This window comes from Stylophora pistillata, chromosome 2 (assembly GCF_964205215.1).
Source record: "Stylophora pistillata chromosome 2, jaStyPist1.2, whole genome shotgun sequence".
In the NCBI taxonomy this organism is placed as follows: domain Eukaryota; kingdom Metazoa; phylum Cnidaria; class Anthozoa; order Scleractinia; family Pocilloporidae; genus Stylophora; species Stylophora pistillata.
In genome coordinates, this window is record NC_142520.1 from 35,896,681 (window position 1) to 35,921,209 (window position 24,529).

Below are 24,529 nucleotides of genomic sequence, written 5' to 3' on the forward strand. Positions count from 1 at the left end.
ATAAAGGATGGTCTTAATTGCTTCCAGGCTATCGCTCTTTCCTCGGGCTTTTCATCTTGGACTTCTTCGTGCTCCTCCACAGAACATGCGTTTATGAGCCTCACATCTATACCTCTAACTGCCAGGTAGTTCGTGCTTGTGGTCTCTTCGTTGCTGTATTCTTGGTAAATAAGTTCTTCAACGGGACGGTAGTACCATTCTAGTCCCGTGCTTTCTAAACGACTTAAACCAAAGGACTCTATAGTAAACTCTGGTTCCTCTGGATGATAGTGTTCCATAACACTCCGTGTGAAAGAAAATGCTATCTTTCCAAACACTAAGGACATCCATAACTGTGTGATGGATATCCTCCCCTAGGGTGGGATGGGTGGGAGGGTGGACTTGCACGAATGGTTCGTATGTTCCTTTCTAGTCCTTCCCCACTGCAAAATAATGCAGTGAAAATGGACTAAATTAACTTCTATCAGAATACTTCCTGGCATGCTGAGAATACCAGACTTTCGAGTAAGCATACAAAGGAATCTGCCTCAGGAATTAGTGACTTTTTATAGAAATATTACATAATGGTGGTTTGCTTTTCAGCCGTGGATTTCTAAGCTGAAAAAGATACAGTTTCCTTCCGAGGTATAATCTATTGTTCTGAACCTTTTCTTCTAAGACACCGGATGTAGTTGGTCGCAGTTTGTTTCAGAATTTTCAGACAATATACTTCCTTTTAGTTGTTTGTAGTGCACAAATGTTGAAAATGAATTTCTATGTCAAAAGATAGCTGGGAGAATTTCCTAACTAAAAACTAGATTTTTTTTAATTCCCAAGTTGTAATGAATACCAGGTTATTTAAGGATCGGATTCACTTGAGAAGAAATCAATGAACTCATAATGTCATCTTGACGCTTCAAGACAAATTTATCTTGTAAGCTTCTGCTGAGGCTAGAAAACTCATGAATAATCGAAGGCTGTGTAACACTTTTGTGGCACATGTTTTTCCTTTGTGAATCAAAATTCGTAGAAAGCTTAAACAGAACCGAAAATAATCCGAGTAAGCAACCACAGAATATTAATCAACAAACCATACTCCATAGAATGAGGTCTCTACACCAGTGAATTAGCAAAGGTCTAACTGTAAACTCTTCTTTTGTAAAGTTTGAGTAAATCTTTTTGATCGATACTTGATGTTTTAGTGCCTTTGCGACGTTCGCTACGGCCATTCTCGAATGTCCTAATTTATGGCAGGAAGTATTCTGATAGAAGTGTTCGGAAAGATAATATTTTCGTTTACACGGAGTGTTATGGAACATTACAATCCAGAAGAACCGGCTTTTACTATAGAGTCATTTGGATTCAATCCTTTAGAAAACACAGGGCGAGAATGGTACCACCCTCCAATCGGTGAGCTTATTTACCAGGAATACGGCGACGAAGAGAGCAGAAGTACGAACTATATCGCAGGAAGAGCTATTAATGTGAGGCTTATAAACGCATGTTCTCTTGAGGAGCCGGAAGAATTACAAGCTGATTGTTCCGAGGATAGAGCGATGGCTTGGAAGCGAGTAAGACCGTCCTTTCTGAGAACAGTTTGTAAATCAATGTACATCGGGGTATCCATTTCGCTTTTCACTGCTACAATTGTAAGTGCTGTATACATCGTTTTCTCTTATCTTTCTTACAAAACTGCCAATGCCTGCACATTTGTTCCTGTAAGGTTAGTTCCAGTGAACGTGAAGTGGATAACGACAGTTTACGATGTTATTTTAAGTAACGTCTTTTATTTCTGGATGTTTTGGAATATGTTGTTCCTTTTCCGCCGGCACCAGTTACAGGGTTTAAAAATGAACATGTTTCTTGTCAGCTGTATTATGTACTTGTTTCATGTACTTTACTGCGTAACTCTACAAGCCGTTGGAAAGCCTTACGAAGAGTCTTTGTTACTCTACATTCCATTCTACGTGTTCTTTGCTATCGGTCCCTGTCTACAATTCTCTTATATCGCATGGAAATTAAGGAGAGGATCAAGAAAACAAATTGCAATTCTTGTTTTTAAACTTATGCTGCCTGGCTGTTTGTCGTGCTCATTGGCCTACGTTGTGATTTTTTTCATCTACCCAGCCTACAACAGACAAAAAGAAAGCCACGGCAAATTATTAATTGCAATCTTTGTTCCGCTCATTGGCGTGATTGCTAAAGTTATTTCTCGAGTATCTGTTCAACAACTATGGAACATCACTCATCCGGGATATTCCTATGTTCTTCTGGTGCCAACGTATTTTGGTGCTGCCGTTTTGACTCGAGGTTTACAAGCGGAGCTTGACACTTTGGTTTACATAGCTACTCTTGGAGTAATTCATGGCTTTGCAGAGGTCGTGGAACGTAGTACCATGGTGGTTGTCGACCACTTTTGCTATCGGCTTTGGAAAAGAACCTCAGCTCCCTGGGGAAGCTTTCGAACTCCTCGCCGCGAAAGACTGATGGCAGACATTGCTATCATGAGCATGATGTTTGAGTCTGCTGCCATAATATCTTTCAACGGTTTGTTATTATTTTATCAGCTTATTTACCTACAAAGCGATTGGTTTTCAAATTTGCTAGTGTCGTTTGCCATTTATACTTCAGTTCCACTGGTGATAGAGTGGTTTTTCACCAGTGTGTCTCTTGCGATTGAAACACGTTATCAGAACATGCCGGTCATGGCTGTTTGGCGAAGACAGTGGAAGAGACACTTCTTGGTGGCTTTCTTAAATGCGATTCCACTAGCTACGTGGTCCAGCGGTAACCTATTAAGCACAATACACGATCACTTTAGCAAGGATCTGCCACCCTTGTCTAATGTTTCTTGTAAAATCCCCTTTTCTTGAAATTGGAGATGTTTGACAACTCAAGGTTCTCATTAGTCCTGGACAGATTAGAGAGCTGCTGATTGAATTCATTATATGATTTTCATAAAAGTTTCCAACCATTCATTCAGCCCTGAGCAACTAAAAATTCATTTTAGTTTAGGTTTTGTTTGTACCTGCCACGCCTTTGGTCGAAAAGTTGCGACCTACATCTCCATATAAAGGCAAGCACTCAAGGGAAATAAGTAACTGGTAGAGTATCACAGTTCTGTCGTGTTATTTTTCTAAAAAGCCTTTGAAGTAAAGCCAAATAAAAAGAGTAGGACGTAGAAACACTTTCCTTTTGTTTTTGTTTTTTCCCCTTTTTCCCTTCTTGATCATGAAACGCTTTGGAAGGAAATTTTCTGGAGCACTCAGTTCAACTGGGCTGAAACTTTAACGAAACTAAAACGGGAGTGTTTTATTTATAAAGCACGGCAGAAAGTTAGAGAAAATGTTTTTTTGTCTCGTCTCTGTATTATTCTGTTCACATATACGACGCTTTCATCACAACATAACACACATAATCTTTATTTCTTAAGATAAAATCACATATCCTAAGTTACAACATAAACTCGCAAGGGAAACTATTACACGTCATATTTAGAAATTATCCTATTACTAAAAACGTTCTTAAACCTTTCAGTGTGGATTCTAGGGACAGAGACTGACATATTTCTAAGATTGTACCTCATGTTATTTTTCTTAGGTAAAAACTGGAAAAACGGGCATTCGGGGTCATTCGATCTTTTTTTGTAGAGTGCCTTGTCCGCCTTCTCTAGCAAATCCCTGATATCTGCATTCTTGGACATAAACTTTCATCGACATTGCTTATCGACCCTATGGTAGCTGTGTGCAGGAAGCGTGTTACACATGCTCCTACTAATTACTTTACACATCGTAGAGTCTGTGGCTCATTATAATATTCGATTCCTCATGGAGACTCTAATTTGTTTTATTTCTACTTTTATTTCACGCTCGAGGCAAGACGAATGAACATCTTTTCCACAATCTTTCAAACGTAATTCAACCATACTCTTTTACCTCTTATCAGTTGTAAGTCTCAGGACCACTGCAGCTCAATGCGCAGTGAGGCCGGTCACTCAGACTAACATGGTTGCTACGAGATACGTGACGTCAGCGGGAAACCTCTATAACTAGTAACTCGGTGCACACGTTGCTTTCTACTTACGTGATAGGGTGACAGTGCTTTTAACCATTTGCATACTTTTAATAATGGTTTTCTCTCATTAGAGAGTAACAATGCTTAATTTCTTCATGTCTTTTTTACAGTCTTTCATTGGTAAATTTGGGTCCTTTTTTTTTTTACATTCCCTTAATAAGAGAATAACCAACAATAATTCAGTTATTTGTGAAATTTTAAATTGAGCCTTAAAATATTAATCCGGGTTTTGAAACAGGGTAAATTCGGCGCGTTTTGGCTTTGCAAAACGAGAAATTCAAGGCATTTTCCAGAGGTTTTTAATTTTGAAATTTAATTGAATGTTCAGTTTCGCGTTGAAAGCTTATCGGTGGCCGGAGAATAATATCAAGGCTATCGTCAGGCTGTAAAGTTTGTCAAGGCCAAGTTGAAATAAATGTTGTATCTTACCTGTTCTTGTGGTTTTGGTTGATTCTTTCGCCTCGCATGATTCCCCAACATGTATTTTCGATGCCCTGTGTGTGGGCACCAGTGTCTGGGTCAACGAAGTTTAGGCTGTGGTTTACTGTGCGATGATCATAGCCCTTGTCATTTAGGAAATCTTTTCGTGCCCGAGTGATGAAAGTAGATAACGAAAGGCCGATGCATACGGCGATGCAAAGAAACCTTTATTAATCTAGTCTTTCTGGCCTTTATAAAGGTGGGCGATATGTTCGATAATGTTTCCAAAGAGATGGTTTCTGTAGTGCTGACGCCACATATAATCTTGTAGCTAGCCATCGGAAAGTCCTTTGGATGTTCCTGTTCGGGGCAAACCTCGCATGATTCCCCAACATGTATTTTCGATGCCCTGTGTGTGGGCACCAGTGTCTGGGTCAACGAAGTTTAGGCTGTGGTTTACTGTGCGATGATCATAGCCCTTGTCATTTAGGAAATTGTAAGCTCTCTATAAGTCGCTCATCACGCGTTGCCCCGGCAATATTTGAGCGCGTATGATGAGCAATAGTGTATCTTTGTCCCTACACTGTACCGGAACAAGGAAGAAGGCCTTGGTTTCTCCGCAACTGCCACCGAATACCCACTTTCCTTCGATGGCTCGACCTCGGTGATATCGATGAATAAATTTTGTTTTTTATGCGGTATTTGGCCAATCGTAGAGAAGAAGAAATGCATTTTTTTGCGCAAAGGGGACCTTTTGGGCATTTCTTCAATGCACACATTGTTATGAAATTTTTTTCAGTGAAAGGTAAAACAAATAGTAACTTTTGGAGGGTATCTCCTAACTGATTTGTGTAGCATAGTGGTTAAAGGCCCATTTTCAACCGAGATGCCTTGCGCGCCCAGATCATTTTTCATATATGAAAAATACGCTATTTTCCTCGAAGTTGCAGAATCGCTTTGATATCTTCTTCCATCTTACTAATTAGGGCTTTCAAAGTTCCATCTTGAATCATGTGCGAACAACAAACTATCGTAGTATCCATATCAGTAAATAGTTTTTAATTCTTACATGTATGACGGTGAAAAACGTCATTTGAAAAGTTCATGCCGCCGAAGAAGCGGTCTAGAGGAAGACCGGGTCTGCTCGGCTCGGCAAAGGTTATTCGACTTCGAGAGTCCGTGTATGATTTATGGAGGGCAAGGAAAACAACAATGGGTTTCGGTAATACTACAGACAGTGCTTCTGCAGAAATGTTATTGCATTGTTCCTACGATGGAACTAGAGACTCCGGGGAGATTTTTTCGAGGTGAGAAAAATTATTTGACTGATTTTTACTTGAGATCCTGGGATATGTAGGTAAGCGATCTCATTTGTACAAGTCATTATTCTATAATTGAAATGCGTAAAGTAAATCAGTTTTGGCCAATATTGGTTATTTGTTGATATTTTATTTAGTGTTGAAGCCGAACAATTTCCTTCAACATCAAGTAAACTTTGTACAAGTTTTATACACAGACTCGATTTATGATTTTTCAGTCTCAAATATTTAGCTGCAAATTTGTTTAGTGTGTTCTTCACCAAATCTTTGTTTTTCTTTTTAATAGTGTTTGTGAATGACTATCAGAGTTCGCCATTTAACAATAGCGCGATTCCAAAACAAAAACAAAAGACTGCAAAGGATCTCGGATGAAACTGGGCCTTTAAGGCAATGGGCTGTTTATGGTCTGGTAATAACGTGTTGACTAAAGAGCAGTGGTTCAAGGCTCAGCAGGGCTGCTCAGAAGGTGAAAAAAGAAAAAAAAAGGGAAAAATTAGTAGGAATAAAGGGGAGAATGGAGAGGAACGTGAGACAAACATAGAGAAGAAAAAGCCACTATGAATCAATTTCTCTTTTATTGAAGCAGTAAGTACTTATTAGTAATGAATATATGCTAAACCCTTGGGAATAAGTAAGTTATTGTCTCGAAGAACAATAACGCGCATACATAATTAATGACATGGAATGCATAACTAATGTCTGGGGTTATATGGAACTTTTACCGAAATCTGAGCTAAATGAAGTCTTGTGTCACTCTAAAATGTTTTAATACTCAATGATCGGACGATTTTGCGAAACGTGCAACTTGCGGCTTTGTTTTTGCTGCTTCGGTTGGATCAAGACACAAAAGGTCAAAATATACGCGGCTTTACCAGGAGTGATCATGAGTCGAGTTTATCTCTTGGATTTTCGAGGGGTCTGAGTTTTCGGGGTCTGATGTCTGAGGTCTGAGTTTTCGTGACACCCCAAGCTCGCTTGCACTCAGGTAAAATGCTGATGGATTTTGCCGACTTATGTCAATGAAGCGCCGTATGCGAGGGCTAAAGACATCGATTTCTCATCGGCTAAGAAGCTCAAAGAAAAGCTCGACCAAAAAATCGAGGAACTACAACAGCCGCAAGCCTTGAACCATACAACAACTTCTAGTTCCTCCCGTTCTTCCATTTGATTTGTAACGATCTTAGGTATAGCGCATTAGATCATATATCTAATGAATTCATTTCTTTCTCAAATGTTTCTTTGAAACGTAAATTGGATAGAAATCTTTATGTTCATAACCAAATACATTTATTCTGATGTCATTTTATTTCTCAATTTTATTATAATCTTTTGTACTAACAGGAAATTGAACATCATTATAATTTAATTGAGAAACAAACTGTCAGTCTTCCTTTTTGATTCTTTGAGGTTTTTTTTTCAATTGGATTGAGAAACTTTACATGACACCCTCTAGAACATTCATTGTCTTTATTTTTAAGATTGATCAGTGATGTCGTATTTTTCAATTCAATTTAAATTTCAATGAATGATTCACCCTTCAATGGTTTATAATCAAATAAATCAATATAGTGCACATAGATATATCTAATTCTCCAACCACTCGAACGTCTTAACCGTCTTAATATTAATTGTTGTTTTACTATTGAAATATAAATGGGCGGTTTCAATACCGAAATCTTTAGTTTTTGGGTCATATTATATTTTATCAAATAATTTGAATTTTTGTAATTTAAAACCTTTCATTTTAATCAAATCATTTTTTAACAGTTCATAAAATTTTTTCGCGTGTTAACATTAATTGATTCGAAACATTATCTCTATTTCGCCCAAACCTACCTGGTTGTCCAATTATATCTATTTCATATGATTTAAGGGTGTTATTCAAAGCTGTTTCTCTCATTTTAATATTTAAATTTTTTGTTTCTTCTTTATTTATAATTATTGGTTTTTCATTAATAATCTCCCTTTTGATTGGTACTGGAATACGTGATTTAGTTTTTTGTTTTTTTTGTAACAGTGATAACAGAGTGATTATTAGATTTTTGCTTCGTTTTCCAATATCATTTATAATTTGAATGAGAGTATCTGTTATTTGTATATTTCAGCAGTGGGTTATTCTTATAACTAGAATCCAAATCAATTAAAATAGTCTTTAACGTATCAATCAATAAATTATTCATACTTACTATACCATTAGATAATTTTTTTCATCAAAAATATACATTGATATACTAACATCATAAATCTTTATATCATATAAAATTCTGGTACTTAAAGAAAATCAAAAACAAGAAATAATATAATAGGAAAATTCCAAGAAAAAGAACAAAAAATATAAACTATAGTGAGACACAAAAGTATGGTAAAAAAGTATAGCACAAAAATATGGTGAAAAAGTGTGGCCCACTTTTTGCACCAGGTTAGAACAGCCATTTACTATACTACTGTCTCCCTCTTCTAAACAATCAAGCCAATGCGACGCTACGGGTCGGTTAATTTGTACTTTAATATCTCAAAAATGATCCACCTTTTTTTGCGAAAAAGACAACAGAGTCTTCGATCTCAAAAAAGGAAGAAACCATGAGGCAGAAGTGAGACCCCTCAAATACAGTTAAAATTATATAGTCTAAAGGGCGCGATCTCCCGCCGTCTAAAGGGACCACGCCATATACAGACGTTAAAGAGATAAGACTGTATATATGTAAATCTTACTTCAGTTATAGAATCAGCGACAGCTCTCAATCGCTGGACATCATTTTGTATTTGTATTCGGTCCTGTCTTATCGTCAGTGACTTCATCTTTATTTTCAACAGAATAATCCAACCAACCCGGAATGCGTCTTCAAAGAGATTTTTTAGGCCAAGTACAATTCTTAGCAATCCACGTTGAATCCTGCCTGGTACTTAGCCCTGACAATACAAGGCTAGGCGAAGTCTAGGCCCAAAACTAAGCCCGGACAGAACGCTATTGGCTTTATAACTGAATAATCTCAAGAATACCTGGAAAAGATCTGGGAAAAGCAGCTGGCCACAGGGTTATAGTCAAGCCTTTCTCGGGCGCTACGACAATGGCCATGAATCACTATCTCAAGCCAAATCAATGTTGGGATAATGTATACGAGTCTTCCAACCCAAACGTGATGTGGCAGCAATGGAAATCTACACTTCTGGCTATCGCTGACAAACATGCCCCACTGAAAACGATGCGCGTTCGTTCACGGAGTTCTCCGTGGATTACCTCTGAATTGAAAGACCTTATGCATAATAGAGACATATTAAAAATCAAAGCTAGCAAGACAAATGATCCTAACAATTGGGCATTATTTAAGAAACAAAGAAATATAGTCAATAAGCAAATACGCTCAGCTAAGCAAGTTTATTACCAAAATAGTTTTAATAAGCACACCAGCGACTCCCGAAAGACCTGGCAGACTATAAACGAGCTAACTTCTCGAAAATCTGGGAAAACGCCAGTGGCGTCACTAAAAGTGAACGGATTAACGATAACTAATCCGTTGGAGCCATCAAACAAATTCAATAACCACTTTGCTAATATTGGTCCAAAACTTGCCAGTGAGATGAATTGTGATAGTGGTAGCTATCAAAGATATCTTATCGCAACAGATAAACGGTTTATGCTCCAACCCACCAATTCAACTAAAGTATTTTCACTTTTAAATAAACTGGACAAGTCAAAGGCAACGGGCCTTGACAAAATATCTGCTAGGTTTATCCGGGAATGTGCTGATCTTATTTGTGTACCGATATGTGATATTTTCAATCAATCTATTAGCCAAGGGACGTTCCCAGACGACTGGAAATATGTAAGGATTACCCCTCTTTATAAACAGGGTGACCGGGGTGATGCTAACAATTACCGCCCAATATCGGTGATTCCAATAATGGCGAAGGTGTTTGAAAGGATAGTTTATGAACAGTTATATGCCTATTTGGAAGAGCACGATATTCTATGTCAAAACCAATCAGGGTTTCGTGCTAATCATTGGAAGCGACAGATTCTTGGGCGTATAATATTGATAACGAGAAAATCAATGGAGTCATTTTTCTAGATTTAAAAAAACCTTTTGACACTGTTGATCATCAGATCCTTCTATCGAAGCTAAACTATTATTGTATACATGGAAAATCTTTCAGATGGTTTCAGTCCTATTTGGAAAACCGAACACAAAAATGCTCTGTGAACGGGTCGCTATCCAGTAGCTACTCGTTAACTTGCGGCGTCCCTCAAGTGACCATCCTCGGTCCATTATTGTTCTCATTATATATCAACGATCTTCCAAATTGCTTATCAAATTGTAAACCGAGAATGTATGCCGATGACACGCACCTCACATATGCGGGAAGCAATCTTGAGAACGTTCAGTTTTGTCTAAATGAAGACCTAGAAAACGTCTTCAACCGGCTACAAGCGAACAAACTCACGTTGAACATGACTAAAACCGAATTCATGCTAATAGGGTCGAGGCAGAGACTGAATACTCTCACAGCTTCACCAACAATTAGAATGAACAATACTCAAGTGAGCCAGGTTACAGCTACAAAATCGCTTGGTGTAATAATAGACGCTAAACTCGATTGGTATAGTCACATCGAAAAACTAACGAAAAAGATCGCCTCTGGTATCGGGGCCCTAAAGCGAATTAGGCACCTGATCTCAGCATCAGCCTTACATCTCATCTACCAAGCTTTAGTAAAACCTCACTTTGATTACTGTGACATTGTTTGGGGTAGCTGTGGGAATACGCGACGAGACGAACTGCAGAAATTGCAGAATAGAGCAGCCCGTGTGTTGACATTCTCTAACTATGATGCTGATGCAACTGAGCTACTCGGGTTTTTAGGGTGGAAAAATCTTGCACGCCTGCAGGAAATCCATAAAGCCACCATGATGGTTAAATGTCTGCATGGGCTAGCTCCAAGGTATCTATATTCAAAGTTTACGTGGCGTGACTCTGCTTATGACCTCAGGGACTCTGAAATTAAGCTCAATGTTCCACTACCGCGCACTAATTATTACAGAAAAAGCTTTAGCTACAATGGCACCACATTATGGAACAGTCTACCACGCGATATGAGGAATACAGAGTCTCTGGGGTTATTTAAACATAAGATCAATGACATTCTTTAAATCTAACGCACGGCATTCACGGAAAACAGCTATAGTGTTATAGTATGTAGTTTTAATTTTAAATATCTTAGTGTATGTGATATGTATTTTTATAGGCTGATGAATTGATCGTGTTTAAATAAAGATTAAATAAATAAATAATCAATGGACTGAATACAAAGAAAGTTTATACTAATTTGTAATAGAACCAATAAAAATATGTTTATGAAAAGGAGTGTACAGGTTTTTGTGTTTTTTGTTTTTGTTCTTGTTCAACTCAAAACTTCATATTAACGTTCCGTAAAAACTAAACTGAGGTCAATTTGTATTTGTTTATTCAACATTTGAAACCTGAAGGCCCACTTAAGGTTCAAAATTACCGTAAATGAGGTGCACTGAAACAGTGTTACGATTGTGAGTCCTAAATATTGGATTCTTTTTCTTCTTCGATCTCAGTAAATTCGTCTTGGAACAGTCTATGATTGTCGTCTTCCTCTCGTTCATAGCAACTAAAATAAGCGTCACTACTCTCAGCTCAAAGTCACGCATGGGTTCAACTGACTGTGGACGCTTAGCTGCCAGGCGACGAAAATAGCACGGAATTGTTACTCGACTTACTGGAGTGTTATCTGCAGTTTACGCGAACTTTTAGGCCGTTTTAGTCAAACTTTGGTCATAATCTCTCGCTCATGTACAGTTTGCACCTTCTCCTGCTGAGGTAAGAGGTATTTGATGAATACTAAGCTTAATGTAAGGTAGAACTGCAACGTAATTAATGCAATCAATTTAACAATTTGAGCTTAACTGCAGAATACCCCGCCAGTCGAAGTAAATTCCACACAGCCGACTACGCGGTACTCAGAAAATAATTAATTCAAATGAGAATTAGATTTATGTAATGGACAAATGAATTTAAAATGGCGCAACAATGTTATGTGCTGGTTAAGCCGTACGCGGTACGCCGTGATAACAAAGACAGAATATGGTGCATTCCTCGTTCTTTCGGTACTTGATACGCTGTGATAAATAATCTAAGTCGTTCTTTGAGCTTGAAAGCCCCAAGTTCAAAGCTTATAAGTAATTATACCTTCAAGACGCTGATATTTGTTTGTACGCCGAGATGAAAAAATTGTTTAAGACAGATCATCGTGTATGGAATTACTTGCCTATTCACGTTTAAAGAATGAGAAATAAACAAAACACGCACATTCCAGAGAATAACTAATGTGCGAGCCTGTGAGCCGGAGCCGTTTTTTGCGAGCCTCGAGCCTTTTCTTGCGAGCCACAGTTTGTTCTATATCTTTCCATTTTCTCTCCTCGCTTTATTCTAAAAGTCTTTGGCTCCTCTCCAGAAAGCATTTGAAGGTGAAAATCTGAAAAAAAAAATCAAACTAGACGCTCGAGGAGCGTTCACTCGGGCTTCGTAGCGAGCGCTTTACTTGAGAATTCACCACGCGGAAAATTTATTCCAAAGTACAAAGCCGTAGCATTCACAGAAAACACGAGTACAATTACAATATGTATAACGATATCTGAATTTTTTACCTATAATGACACTGTAACATCATTATGTTCATGTACATTAGTCATATTGAAAACTTTTTCTGGTACATCACAGTCATCAAGAGTATTCATGATGTCTTCTACTAAGCACTCGTAACTCCATGCAAAGAGCAAACCAACTTTCACGATCGCTTGCACAATAGTAATAGTGATTATGTACGAAATATCAAATCGTACTTTTCAAGTATTGAACCCGATAGAAACCAATTACAGAAACAGGTCTTCAACGGAAGAGCTAAGCTTAGACATTTAACATTACAATAAATGTTGCTTCTGTCAGTATCCCTATCCGCGATGACAAAGTTTTGCTTTGTGCAAGAATTAGCGGTGATGGTTTCGCGGGAATATCAAAGAAAATATGTCTCGCATCGGACATGGCTGTAGGAAATTCGCCTAAAATCAGTCTTTCTGAGGATGACATCTGTGCTGTATTCGATTTACGTTTACATTAATTCAGCCTCGCTTCCGTTCATGATTCGATGTATAATCACTTCCGGTAATGGCGACGACACATGTTAGAAATTATTAAAAGTTCTGTGTTGAAATCCAAGAACATATCTCCGTTTCTCGTGCCATCCGAACACCACATGGTGTCAGGAGTGAACAAGAAGATATAACCTGTGTCCAGAACGGATATTTAGCGATCAGTGATCAGGAATTACGCGGAAATATGGCTACGAATCTTCCACCACCGAAAGCTCTTTGTCTATCGGGAAATGCAAGTGAGAATTTCAAGTTGTTCAAGCAGCAGTACGAATTATATGTGAACGCCATTGGATTATCTACTGCCAGTAAGGAAAGGAGAAGTGCTATACTGCTAAATCTCGCAGGTGAGGAGGCGCTGAAAATCTACAATGGCTTCACATGGGCTCCAGCTGTAGGTGACCCCGAAGGGGAGGAACATGTACCAGCAGAGGACAAACTGGATCCGGAATTAATTCTGGAGAAATTCCAGAGGTTCTGCACGCCGAAAACAAACGTTACTTATGAACGTTACAAGTTTCACAGGTATACGCAATCAGAAGGTGAGAGTTTCGATAATTTCTTATCACAAATTAACACTCTCGTGTCTACGTGTGCCTACGGTGAACTAAAGGACGATTTTGTCAGAGATAAGATCGTATTGGGTATAAATAGTGATAAGGTCAGAGCACGGCTGTTGAGAGATGGTGAACTGACTTTAGAAAAAGCGATAAATGAGTGTAGAGCAGAAGAATGTTCTGGAAGGTGGGCTCAGGATATAAAAGGAGAGACTTCTAAAGTGCAGGCAGTTCAACATAGGCGGAAAGGAGGCCCTCGTGACACGGGACCACGTAGTAACGGGCAGCAAAGAAGTGCATCAAATTGCTCCCAGGCATCGAATAGCCGGTCATGCCGGTGGTGTGGAAAGGAGGTGCACCCCAGAGAAAGATGCCCTGCAAAAGACAGTAAATGTAACAAGTGCAAACGCCCAGGACATTGGGGCAAGGTCTGCAGGAGTAGCAAAGGAAAAGGGTCTGTACAAGAGGTAGCAGAAGTGCAGTCTGACTCAGATGAGTACTACTTCTTAGGAAGCATCAGTGATGAAAGTTACTCTATTGAGAGTATCAACAACAGGAAAAGCAGGAGTGCATGGTTTACGGAAGTCCAGGTGTCAGGTCAGAGCCTGAAATTTGCTGTTGATACTGGAGCAGATGTGACAGTCATTCCCAAAGCTGTGTATGATACACAGTTTTCACACTTCATTTTGCAGAAGCCTGACAGGCCTCTTAGTGGCCCAGATCAAAGCAACCTTTCAACTCTTGGATTCTTTACTGCAGAACTAAAGAAAGGTGATCAGACAATCACAGAGGATATATATGTGTTCCCCAAAGGCTCTCTATTGCTAGGTAGAGACGCTTGTGCAGATCTAGGTGTCGTTAAGTTCATTGGAAAAGTTACGTCAGATCCTATCCAGTCAGCGGAGTTCGGATCAATGTTCAAAGGCTTAGGAAAGCTAGAAGGAGAATATAAGATTAAGATCGAGCAAAACGCAGAGCCATACAGTGTGATGACTCCCAGGAGGATATCTATTCCACTACGTCCTCTAGCCAAAGCTGAACTTGACAAGCTTATCGAGCTAGATGTTATAGAACGGTGCACAGAACCATCGGAATGGTGTTCTCCTATGGTCGTGGTGCCTAAAGGAAATGGCAAAGTGAGGATCTGTGTGGATCTCACGAAGCTTAACGAAGTAGTGAAGAGAGAAAGAATCATGCTCCCCACAGTGGATTATACAATTGCTCTGATGGGAGGTGCTAAGGTTTTCTCTAAACTGGATGCCAATGCGGGCTTCCACCAAATCTGCTTGGATGAAGATTCAAGGAAACTGACCACGTTCATCTCACCATTTGGTCGATTTCGATACAAGCGAATTCCCTTCGGTATCAAATCTGGCCCTGAGAAGTTTCAGAGTGAGATCTACCGAATACTAGGTGGTCAACAAGGTGTGGTATGTCTCATGGATGACATTGTCGTGTTCGGAAAGAACCAGGAGGAACATGACGAGAGACTCGTACAGACATTAACACGGCTGAAAGCAGCAGGTGTCACCTTGAATAAGGATAAGTGCCAATTCAGCAAAAGCCAGATTGACTTTCTAGGTCATCGGATCGGAGTTAATGGTGTGGAAAGCTCTCCAGAGAAGGTTGAGGCTATATTGAAAATGCGTGCTCCAGAGAATGTGAGTGAGGTAAGAGGTCTGATGGGTACAGTGAACCAGCTCATGAAGTTTGTACCCAACCTTGCTACTATGACACAACCTCTACGTGAACTCTTGAGCTCTCACAGTGCATGGTGCTGGGGTCCAGCACAGGAACAGGCTTTTAAAGAGATTAAACAATGCTTGACGAGCAGCCCAGTGTTGCAAATATATGATCCTTCACTGGAGACCAAGGTGTCAGCAGATGCGTCTTCATACGGACTTGGCGGAGTGCTTTTGCAAAAGCACGGTGACAGGTGGGCGCCAGTGGCGTATGCGTCCAAAAGCCTTCTGGATGTAGAGAAAAGGTACGCCCAGATTGAGAAGGAGGCCTTAGCTAGTACCTTCGCATGTGAACGATTCACAGATTACATTCTGGGAAAGGATATTATACTTGAGACTGATCATAAGCCTCTTGTACCACTGCTATCCACGAAGGAGTTGGATCAACTACCCGTACGTATTCAACGAATGAGAATGAGGCTCATGAGATACTCGTTCACACCTGTTCATGTGCCAGGAAAACTGTTGTACACTGCCGACACGCTATCTCGTTCTCCAACACCAGCCAAATCAGGTGATTCATTTCATGAGGAAGTGAACTTATATGCTCATCAAGTCATAGCTGGAATGCCTATCAGTGATAGCAAATTAGATGATATTATGATCCATCAACAGGAGGATGAAGCATGCAGGCAAATTATGAACTATGTAGCTGAAGGTTGGCCTGAAAAACATAATGTCAAGGGTTTAGTCAGCCCTTATTTTGCTCATAGAGCAGAGCTGACTGTGGTTAAAGGGCTGTTGATGATGGGACCTCGAGTCGTTATACCATCGTCTATGAAATTGGAAGTCCTGGATAAGATCCACGACGGTCACCAAGGGATTGTCAAGTGCAAGGCATTGGCCAGAAACACAGTGTGGTGGCCAAGCATGATGAAGAATATAGAGGAGTTAATTGAAAACTGTCGCAAGTGTCAGTCTAACAGGAAAAATCCTCCAGAACCTCTAGTTCCTACCATGCTCCCACAACGACCATGGCAATACATAGCCACTGATGTCTATGAACTCAATAAAAGACTGTATTTAGTAATGATTGATTACTACTCCAGATGGATAGAGGTAGCTAGTCTGAGTTCAACTGCCTCAGCAGAGGTCATAGACAGGATGAAACGTGCATTTTCCAGATTCGGAATTCCAGATCAAGTAAAATCTGACAATGCCAGCTACTATACATCAAGGGAATTTAAGATGTTCACTTTAGATTACGGGTTTCGACATGTCACTAGCAGCCCAGGTCATGCTTCAGGCAACGGTGAAGCAGAGAGAGCAGTGCAAACAGCTAAACGTCTCCTAGCTGGCTCTCAAGATCCTTATCTTGCTTTGCTACAGTATAGAGCGACACCATTGGCTAATGGTTATTCTCCAGCTGAGCTAATGATGTCTAGGAGGCTCAAAACCAAAGTGCCGGTGGCCCCGTCTCAGCTGTCCCCAAACCTTGTGCAGAATCATGCCCTACGTCAGTTTGAAGACAATCACAAAACCAAACAGAAGCTGCACTTCGACAGAAGGCATTCAGCGAGGCCTCTTGTTCCCTTAGAGAAGGGAGATGAAGTGATGGTACAAGACAGAGGACAGTCTGGAATAGTAGTGGAGAAGTGCACACCTCGTTCTTATGTGATCCATACGGACACTGGGTCATATAGAAGGAATAGAGTACAGATCAACAAGATACCACCCCCACCCCCAGCTGCAGCTATATCTCCAGCCAAACCCACACCGGTGCCAGTACCTCCATCACCTAAACTTCCTTCACCCCAAACAGCTAACACTGCAGAAGGAACTGGCACATCAAAAGTGTACACCAGATCTGGCCGTCAATCTAAGCCCTCATCTAGATTGAAGGATTATGTGCCATAAGTGAAGTTATACTTTCTGGCCAGATTTTCTCTGGTTTCTCAGACAGAAAGTCATAACTATGAACGCGTATTCTAGTGTGTGTGAGACTTTGCAGAGACAAATGACAATAGCTACCCAGGATGTGTTTCTTAACAAAATGACGATTACTTGAGGACATTTGATTGACGTTGTTTTAATTTTGAATTTCACGCTAGATAAGAAACAAGTATGTCTAAGTAAGTTTCTCTTTCATTATCTTAAAAGGGGGAGATGTGCTGTATTCGATTTACGTTTACATTAATTCAGCCTCGCTTCCGTTCATGATTCGATGTATAATCACTTCCGGTAATGGCGACGACACATGTTAGAAATTATTAAAAGTTCTGTGTTGAAATCCAAGAACATATCTCCGTTTCTCGTGCCATCCGAACACCACAACATCGACGGAGCTTCCTTAAGAGTGAACACCCCTTGTCAACTGACTATTCCTGCGTTAAAGAGATGGCTTTCCTGCAGGAAAGGAGCGAAATTGAGCGGAACGAAGCGATCCTTGGTCCAAAGGTAAATACACGTGAATAGCTCATTTCTCCGGCATACCGGTATTTTATGTTGGATGATCAAACTAAAAGAAATCAACTGTCCCTTTCAGAGTTCAAAGTTATATAAATAGTGCTCTCGATAAGGACCTTATTGATCCAGACAATGCTGTCACTTTCAAAGCCATCACGTTTCTGGCAAATCGTCCGATGCTGTGTTTACGTACGAAGTCGGCTGCTTTCGTTCGACCGATTTTCGCTCTGCTGGAGGTTTCCTCGGTGTTTTTTCTTGCACAAAGCAAAACTTTGTGGGAATTGACCCTGGTTTCAAGTTGACAAGCAAGGAACCCGGGATTTTCCTAAAACAGTCGGCTTCAAAGTGGCCGCCACATAGCCTCGAGTGCTTCGGTGTCTCGAAAACAGATCTCGAAAACACAGACCTTGAAAAATCTTTTTTCCACATTTCGAAGAGAACCGCGGTTTTGAAGCAGTTTTTTTTTTTTTTTTTTTTTTTTTTCCCCGATGAGAGAGATTTAGTCAAATCAAGCATTACGTGCGACCGGAAATCGACAAAGATTAATTAAAATATTTGCTTCGTGTTAAAGCCAGTGGTCCACAAACAAATAAATTTTGGTAAAAGTCGCTCTCAGTTACTTCAATAAAACTTACTTCGATAATTTACGCGGACACGTCCAACTTTTCGGGCGGTACAAACTCATTCATGGCTCCTTAATAGACAATCCCTGGTTTCAGGTCGCGGTTTACACATATTCCTTGAAGGCAAAAATACAAGTCCCTCGTCAATTCGATAGCAATCGCTGCCTGGGAAAAACGCCTACAGTGTAAAATGTTGAAAGGCTTCGCCTGCTTGTGTGCTATCGAGGCAATTCAAAAATACGAGGATATCTGAAACCAAAACATCAACACCGAATGGCTGGCAGGAAATGAAAACACTGACTCGTACGCAACCATTACGCATTACAGCGATCGGTTTAGGACAAAGCTGCGACCCTTAGATGCCGCAGATTTTGTAACATCTTCGTCTCTTTGCTACGATCTTCAGATTTGAGTCTCCCGGCGCCGTCGAAGAAAACAAAATCGCTTCACAACCATGGTTCTCTTTGAAATATTGTAAGCAAATTTTCGGGGTCTGCGTTTTCGAGAAACCCCCTGGGTTTTCTCGAAAACACAGACACAAAAACGCAGACCTCGACAAACTGCAAACTTTACTAGATGCCGCATAGTTTGTAACTTCTCGGTCTCACAAGCAACGCTTTACAACCATGGTTCTCTCCGAAATGTCTAAAACAGAGTTTTTAATTTGGGTCTGCGTTTTTGGGTCTGTGTTTTCGAGAAACCCGCTGGGTTTTCTCGAAAACACAGACCCAAAAACGCAGACCTTGACAAACCGCAAACTTTACTAGATTTCACATATTTTGTAACACCTTAGTCTCATAAGCAACGCTTCACAACCACGTTGATGAAGTAGATGATCAGATGATCAGCACCAGCAGATGATCAGCACCAGCAGATGATCCAAGCGCGGAAATATTCGTCACGCAATGCCTCGCGTGACTAACGGGTTATGTCAATCAAATTGTGTTGATGACATGTTTATTAAGCCCGAGAATGAAAATAGCAAAGAGGGGAGAAGAATGTTTTAAGAGTCTAGATGACGTCTGATTATAAAGCTTTAAGAATCCGTCGGAGGTACAAGCAACGTGTGTACAAAAACTAGGAACCGAGACGAGTTACATTGGTTTGCTAAAGTCTGTGCAGCAGTTTTAAATATTCTCCCGTAAAAAAAGTCCTTTTTTTCAACATAACCAAATGTCGAAAAAAACTTTTTGAGAACTGCAATGTCGAGGCCTCAAAAATGCTTATGAGACTAAGGTGTTACAAAATGTGCGGCATCTAGTAAAAATGTTTCGGTGAAAGCTTTCTCTTTAATTTGAAGAACCCGAATGATTTAGGGCTACAATTACGAGTTTAATTACGGGAAAATCCTCCTTGAACTTAACAATTTGATAGCGAGTGAGTTATAAAGAAAACAAACTTTATTCAAATTAAAGAGAAAGCTTTCGCCGAACATTTTTATTTGTAAAGGTAGTTAAAAGGCTTCCGAGCAAATTTTCAAACATTTTTTTAAAAAGTAACTGTCATGATTTGACACCTGTCAATTGAAGAGTAAAAAAGCATACGCTTTTGAAGAAACAGCAATACTGGTGTGACAAACACACACGAGTTAACTGATCATGCGACGATTTTCTCATAAAGAGAAAAACAGAGATCTTACGGAAAGTATTTTTTATTTCCAACGACGATTAATCTTCGAAGATTTATCTCTGTTCCGTTTTAAAATATCACGGAAAGTCAAATTGTAAGTGAATGCGAATAAGTGTTTTGGAGTTGTCAGTCTGCTTGTTTGTGTTCTGTAATGGCGTGTGTAAATCGGTTATTCTTCCACCAAAAAGCTGAAGTCAATGAGACTCTTTCTACCTAGACACAAGGAGATTTAATGCGACTTTTATTCATCGAATTCCTGCGTTTCTGCCGTGAAATTTACGACAAAAGTGTATTTTAGGATTTTGAACTGGTGCTGAATAAAATTCTTTCCTAGCCTAAACTTATAAATTCGTTTATATCTGGCGCATGTCAAACCCATTTGTAGCTTAAAGGTCAAACAGGGATTGTCACTCACTAAGTTGGCTCGCCATTAAGTCTTGTGATCGCCTTCGTATGAAATTGTTTTTTATGTTGTTGTTGTTGTTGTTAAGTCCGCGTTTTACTAGTCCACGTTTTACTAGTCAACGTTTTACTAGTCCGCGTTTTACTAGTCCGCGCTTTACTAGTCCGCGTTTTACTAGTCCAGTCCAGTCCAGTCCAGTCCAGTCCAGTCCAGTCCAGTCCTCGAAATATCATATGCACATGAAAAGGCATTATGTCCAGATTTGGATGTTTTTTTTTCCGGGCCTCGCAAAAAATGGCTCCGGCTCGTCAAAAAAGGCTCGCATTATAGCAACCCCCAACATTTTTACAGTACATTCTATGAACGCAATATTTCTCGAATTTAAAACGTGAAAACCTCGACATCTTTTCTTGTCCTAGAATACCTGGCCATTTTGTGTAGACCTTCTATCGATGAGAACGTCTACTTTCGGAGCTGAGGTGAAGGTTTATAGATTGTTTTGCGAGTTGAGGCTGAAAATGTAGTCAATGTGTTCTTAAATTACTTGGTATACACTATTTCAGACTTTGTATCACCTGATGACTTTGATGGTGTGATTGGTGGCTATTTTTGAACTGTAATAAATAAGATCTGCAGACCATGACAAACCCGAGATGTGTGTCACCACTGTTAAGGTTATAAAAACCATGTCCTCTTAGTTAATTGACATTTGTTACCTTGATTTCATGCTTGCCATTCAATGAACAGAGTAGCAAAATGAAACCGTTCTTAATCGACTCCTAGCCTAAGGAATGTTCTTAATACGTTCTAAAATTTTGGCCAATCTTAGCCTCGACGTTCTTATATAAAAAGTTCTTAGGAAAAAAAAACATAGTGTACCTCGTTCTACATAAACACGCGCCAATTGAAAACACAAAATTTATCAGTAGCGAGAGGCGCGTGAACTTTTAGCAAAATAAGTCAGCACTTCAGTCTTCACAGGTAGACACGTACGGAGAATTGTCTGTTTTTCGTTCTTAACACGTAGTGAAGGGTGATGCTTAATATCATTAAAGCACTTCAAATCGCAATAGAAGCACAATTGAAGCTTGTGAAAGATATCCAAAGTCACCAGGGTGTTTATTTGTTTGATTTTGAGTTTATGTTATGTTCTGTGATATCAGGTAATAAAACTGAGTGATAATTGACAGAAATTTGGAATTTATTAACTAAAATTTTCTCTTAAAATAATGTTAAGACTTGATTAATACGTTTGCTACATGATTCAAGGTACCAGGTCATAACAGTCGGCTGATAAATTTAGCTAAGATTTCCGCACAACCGCATACTTAATTATGCATAGAGTTTTTGAATGGAGAAAACAATCGAGAAATTTTGACTGTGGCTTTGTTTTGGGGTTTTACAGATAGTTTTCCAATCTTTGATTTTACAATTTAGACAATTCCGGAAACATCTCCTATGTTAAAGAATCTTTAGTTACTCAATTAGGTCCTCTTAACCTTTTAACTCTCATGTTCTGATGGTTAGTTCTTCCCTCTGGCTGTTACACATTTCTTTGTAAATTGGTTATGAGAATTTGTTATTAGATCAAGTTAGCTACCTGTTCTGATAAGTTTGAGTTTTCTTATGAGTTAGTTTGCCAAATAATGTGAGGATATTAAAGGGAGAAGTTACATGTTAATCACTTCTGACAGTTAAAGGGTATGTAGGAGACAAGCATGCTATTGTGAGCAGATCAGACCCATCCTCTCTTTTGTCTATGTGGAAATTTTTTTTTTGACATAGGCAATGTGAGACCTTTTGTGTTTCATTGTCGTAATTTGGCTTAAGTGTCAGATCGCATAGGTGGCAGCTAGATCTTAGTAACCTGGGTTAAGCTTGCCTTCTGATTTGAAGGTATGTTAGGTCTCACTAAGGAAAGGTTAGATCTCAGAGCCTGAACCTTGAAGGCCTTGTTAATGGAAAAGTGATGATAAAGGAGATTATGCTCAAACTTGTCTAAAGGAAAGGTTTTCTCTTGAAGTTTAGATATCAGAACCATTTCCTCTTAGTTGTACATCTAAAGCAATAGTACAATGGGTAGTTTTTTTACTTGCTGACAGTCAACATTCCCTTCCTATTGTTTCATGCAAACCATAAAAAAATAACTTGATATATTCAATCAAGTCAATGAGGAATAATTTACTCACTGGAAAGTAATGTGGGATGGAAAGGAAGACTTTCCCTAAGAGTTTCTTTGAGGGAGGAGCTGGCAATGAATAAGGCTTTTCTGATACAAACAGAGTCACTAGTTACTCACTGCTTCTCTTGAAGACTGAAATAAAAAAATTATTTCCATGAATGTTAAGATAAGGCTTTGTAATCACAGAACAAAGTATGTTACAAAGTATTGCATTCATGAAATATTTCTGGAAAACACAGAAAGCATGATGTCACTGACCATAACCATGTTAACATGCTAACATGCTCTTATCTAAACACACCAATGAACTAATGAGAGGGCACATACTATCTTGAACATTTGATAAATTTGATTAATCTCATTCTGGTAAAATGAGCCATTAGGCCTGTGTTTGTGATTAACTTGTAAGCAATTGAGTGAACCAGTAAAGGTATCTCTATGAATAGGTGGAACAGGGGTTTCTTTTCAAATTTCCCCCTAATAATTTTTTATTGAAATAATCCTTAGCGAAATAGATTTTGGAATTCCTAGGAATTCCTGAGAATTCATTGGGATTACTAGGTATAAGAGGTGTGAATTTTTATGGCAAACTCATACTGGGAATTCCCAACTGCAACAACTCTAGTTCTGGAAACCTAGAAATTCCAAAGAATTCCATGATTATAGCCAACAGGACTTAGAATTCTTAAGAATTCCTAAGAATTTCAACTCAGAGCACCAGTGACTTCCCTGAAAGACTGTAAATCTAAAAATTTGCTAAAAATTCCTGGGAATTTTTAGGAATTTTTAGGAATATTAAAGAATTTCTGGGAATTTTTAGGAGAACTATTAGGCAACTAATATAAAATAAATACATGCATTAACTCCCCACTAAAAAATTCAAGTGGTCCATGAAATTTATTTACATGCTTAACTCAGGTTTACACGTAAATTATTTTCTACTACATCAGCATCAACATGCAGTAATATTAGGATGAAATTTGATTTTTTTCTTTTCTTGAAAACTTCATAAAAATTATCCTCAATTAGTTACTCATTTAAAATAGTCCTAATGAATCATTTAATTTGATTTGACACAAATTGTAAATAAAATGTGTTGATTCTTTTCCATGAAATACAAGAACTTGTCTGAGTTATTTTCATTGCAATACATACCATCAGTCAAAAAATAGTCTATAAATGAGTCATTTAATTTGGGGTGATGATACAAATAGTATTTTACCCTCTCCTCACAGAGTCAGGCTTTGACGTAATTTTATGTGGTTGTAACTTCTTTGACTAAAACTCTTGTGTGTTAACATTCAAATGTAAGCTGTCAAGAAGCATCTTCATGTCAGAATCAACAAAAACTGTTTGTTTTTGTTGATTCTGCAAATTGAAATTCAAAGATTTCTACTCAATTTTGACTTAATACTCTTGGGATTGATGGGCTTAATTACAGTTGAATGATTGATTTTTTAATTAAAATCTTGTTGTAATTGTAACAATGAATTGTAATGAAGTTATCCTAAACTGCAGACTAAGCAGCTGTTTGTCTTTTTTTTTTCTGGGCTTGCAGCTTGTCAAACGTGACTAATTTATCCTGAAACCTTTAGCTTGCTGATAGATTTATTTCATTGTGTGGTATAATTTCGGCCCAGGGTCGGTTAGCGTCGAGCTGTTTCGATGCTTAGGCAAACGTTGGGTTAACGCGAGCTCGCCGGCACACGGGGTGCAGGACACTCAACTGCTTTACAATCAACTAAATCTAATTTATTGCTTGAATCAAGGTTCTTATATACATAGTGGTAGCTAAATCATACGTGATACAAAATACAGAAGATAATAGGAGTTTTCCTTGGAATAAACAACTCAATTACCACGTATCCGCAATTTCACAGGTATGGGAGGGCAGTTTCGTAGATTCTGCGGAACAAGTGTTCCTTCTTGTTTTTAGACGGAAAACACGTACAAGTTTCCATATTCTATGCGACACGTAGTAGGAATATTTTCATGAATACTCTAACAACAAAGGGTTACGC

The 24,529-nt window shown here is 39.0% G+C and overlaps 2 protein-coding genes across 4 annotated transcripts in view; both read left to right on the plus strand.

Moving 5' to 3' along the window:
* The first annotated feature begins 1,019 nt into the window (after positions 1-1,019).
* On the plus strand, positions 1,020-3,145 carry LOC111338551 (uncharacterized). Its single transcript, XM_022945049.2, has one exon. It carries the CDS (start codon positions 1,227-1,229, stop codon positions 2,850-2,852), a length of 1,626 nt encoding a protein of 541 aa, XP_022800784.2. The 5' UTR covers positions 1,020-1,226; the 3' UTR covers positions 2,853-3,145.
* An 8,349-nt stretch (positions 3,146-11,494) lies between these two features.
* The window catches only part of LOC111338545 (uncharacterized), an 81,590-nt gene continuing 68,555 nt past the window's right edge, over positions 11,495-24,529 (plus strand). For all 3 annotated transcript variants that reach the window (XM_088749769.1, XM_088749770.1, XM_088749771.1), the window contains exon 1: positions 11,495-11,638. The gene's annotated coding sequence lies outside the window, so the exon portion shown is untranslated. The remainder of the gene's footprint in view (positions 11,639-24,529) is intronic.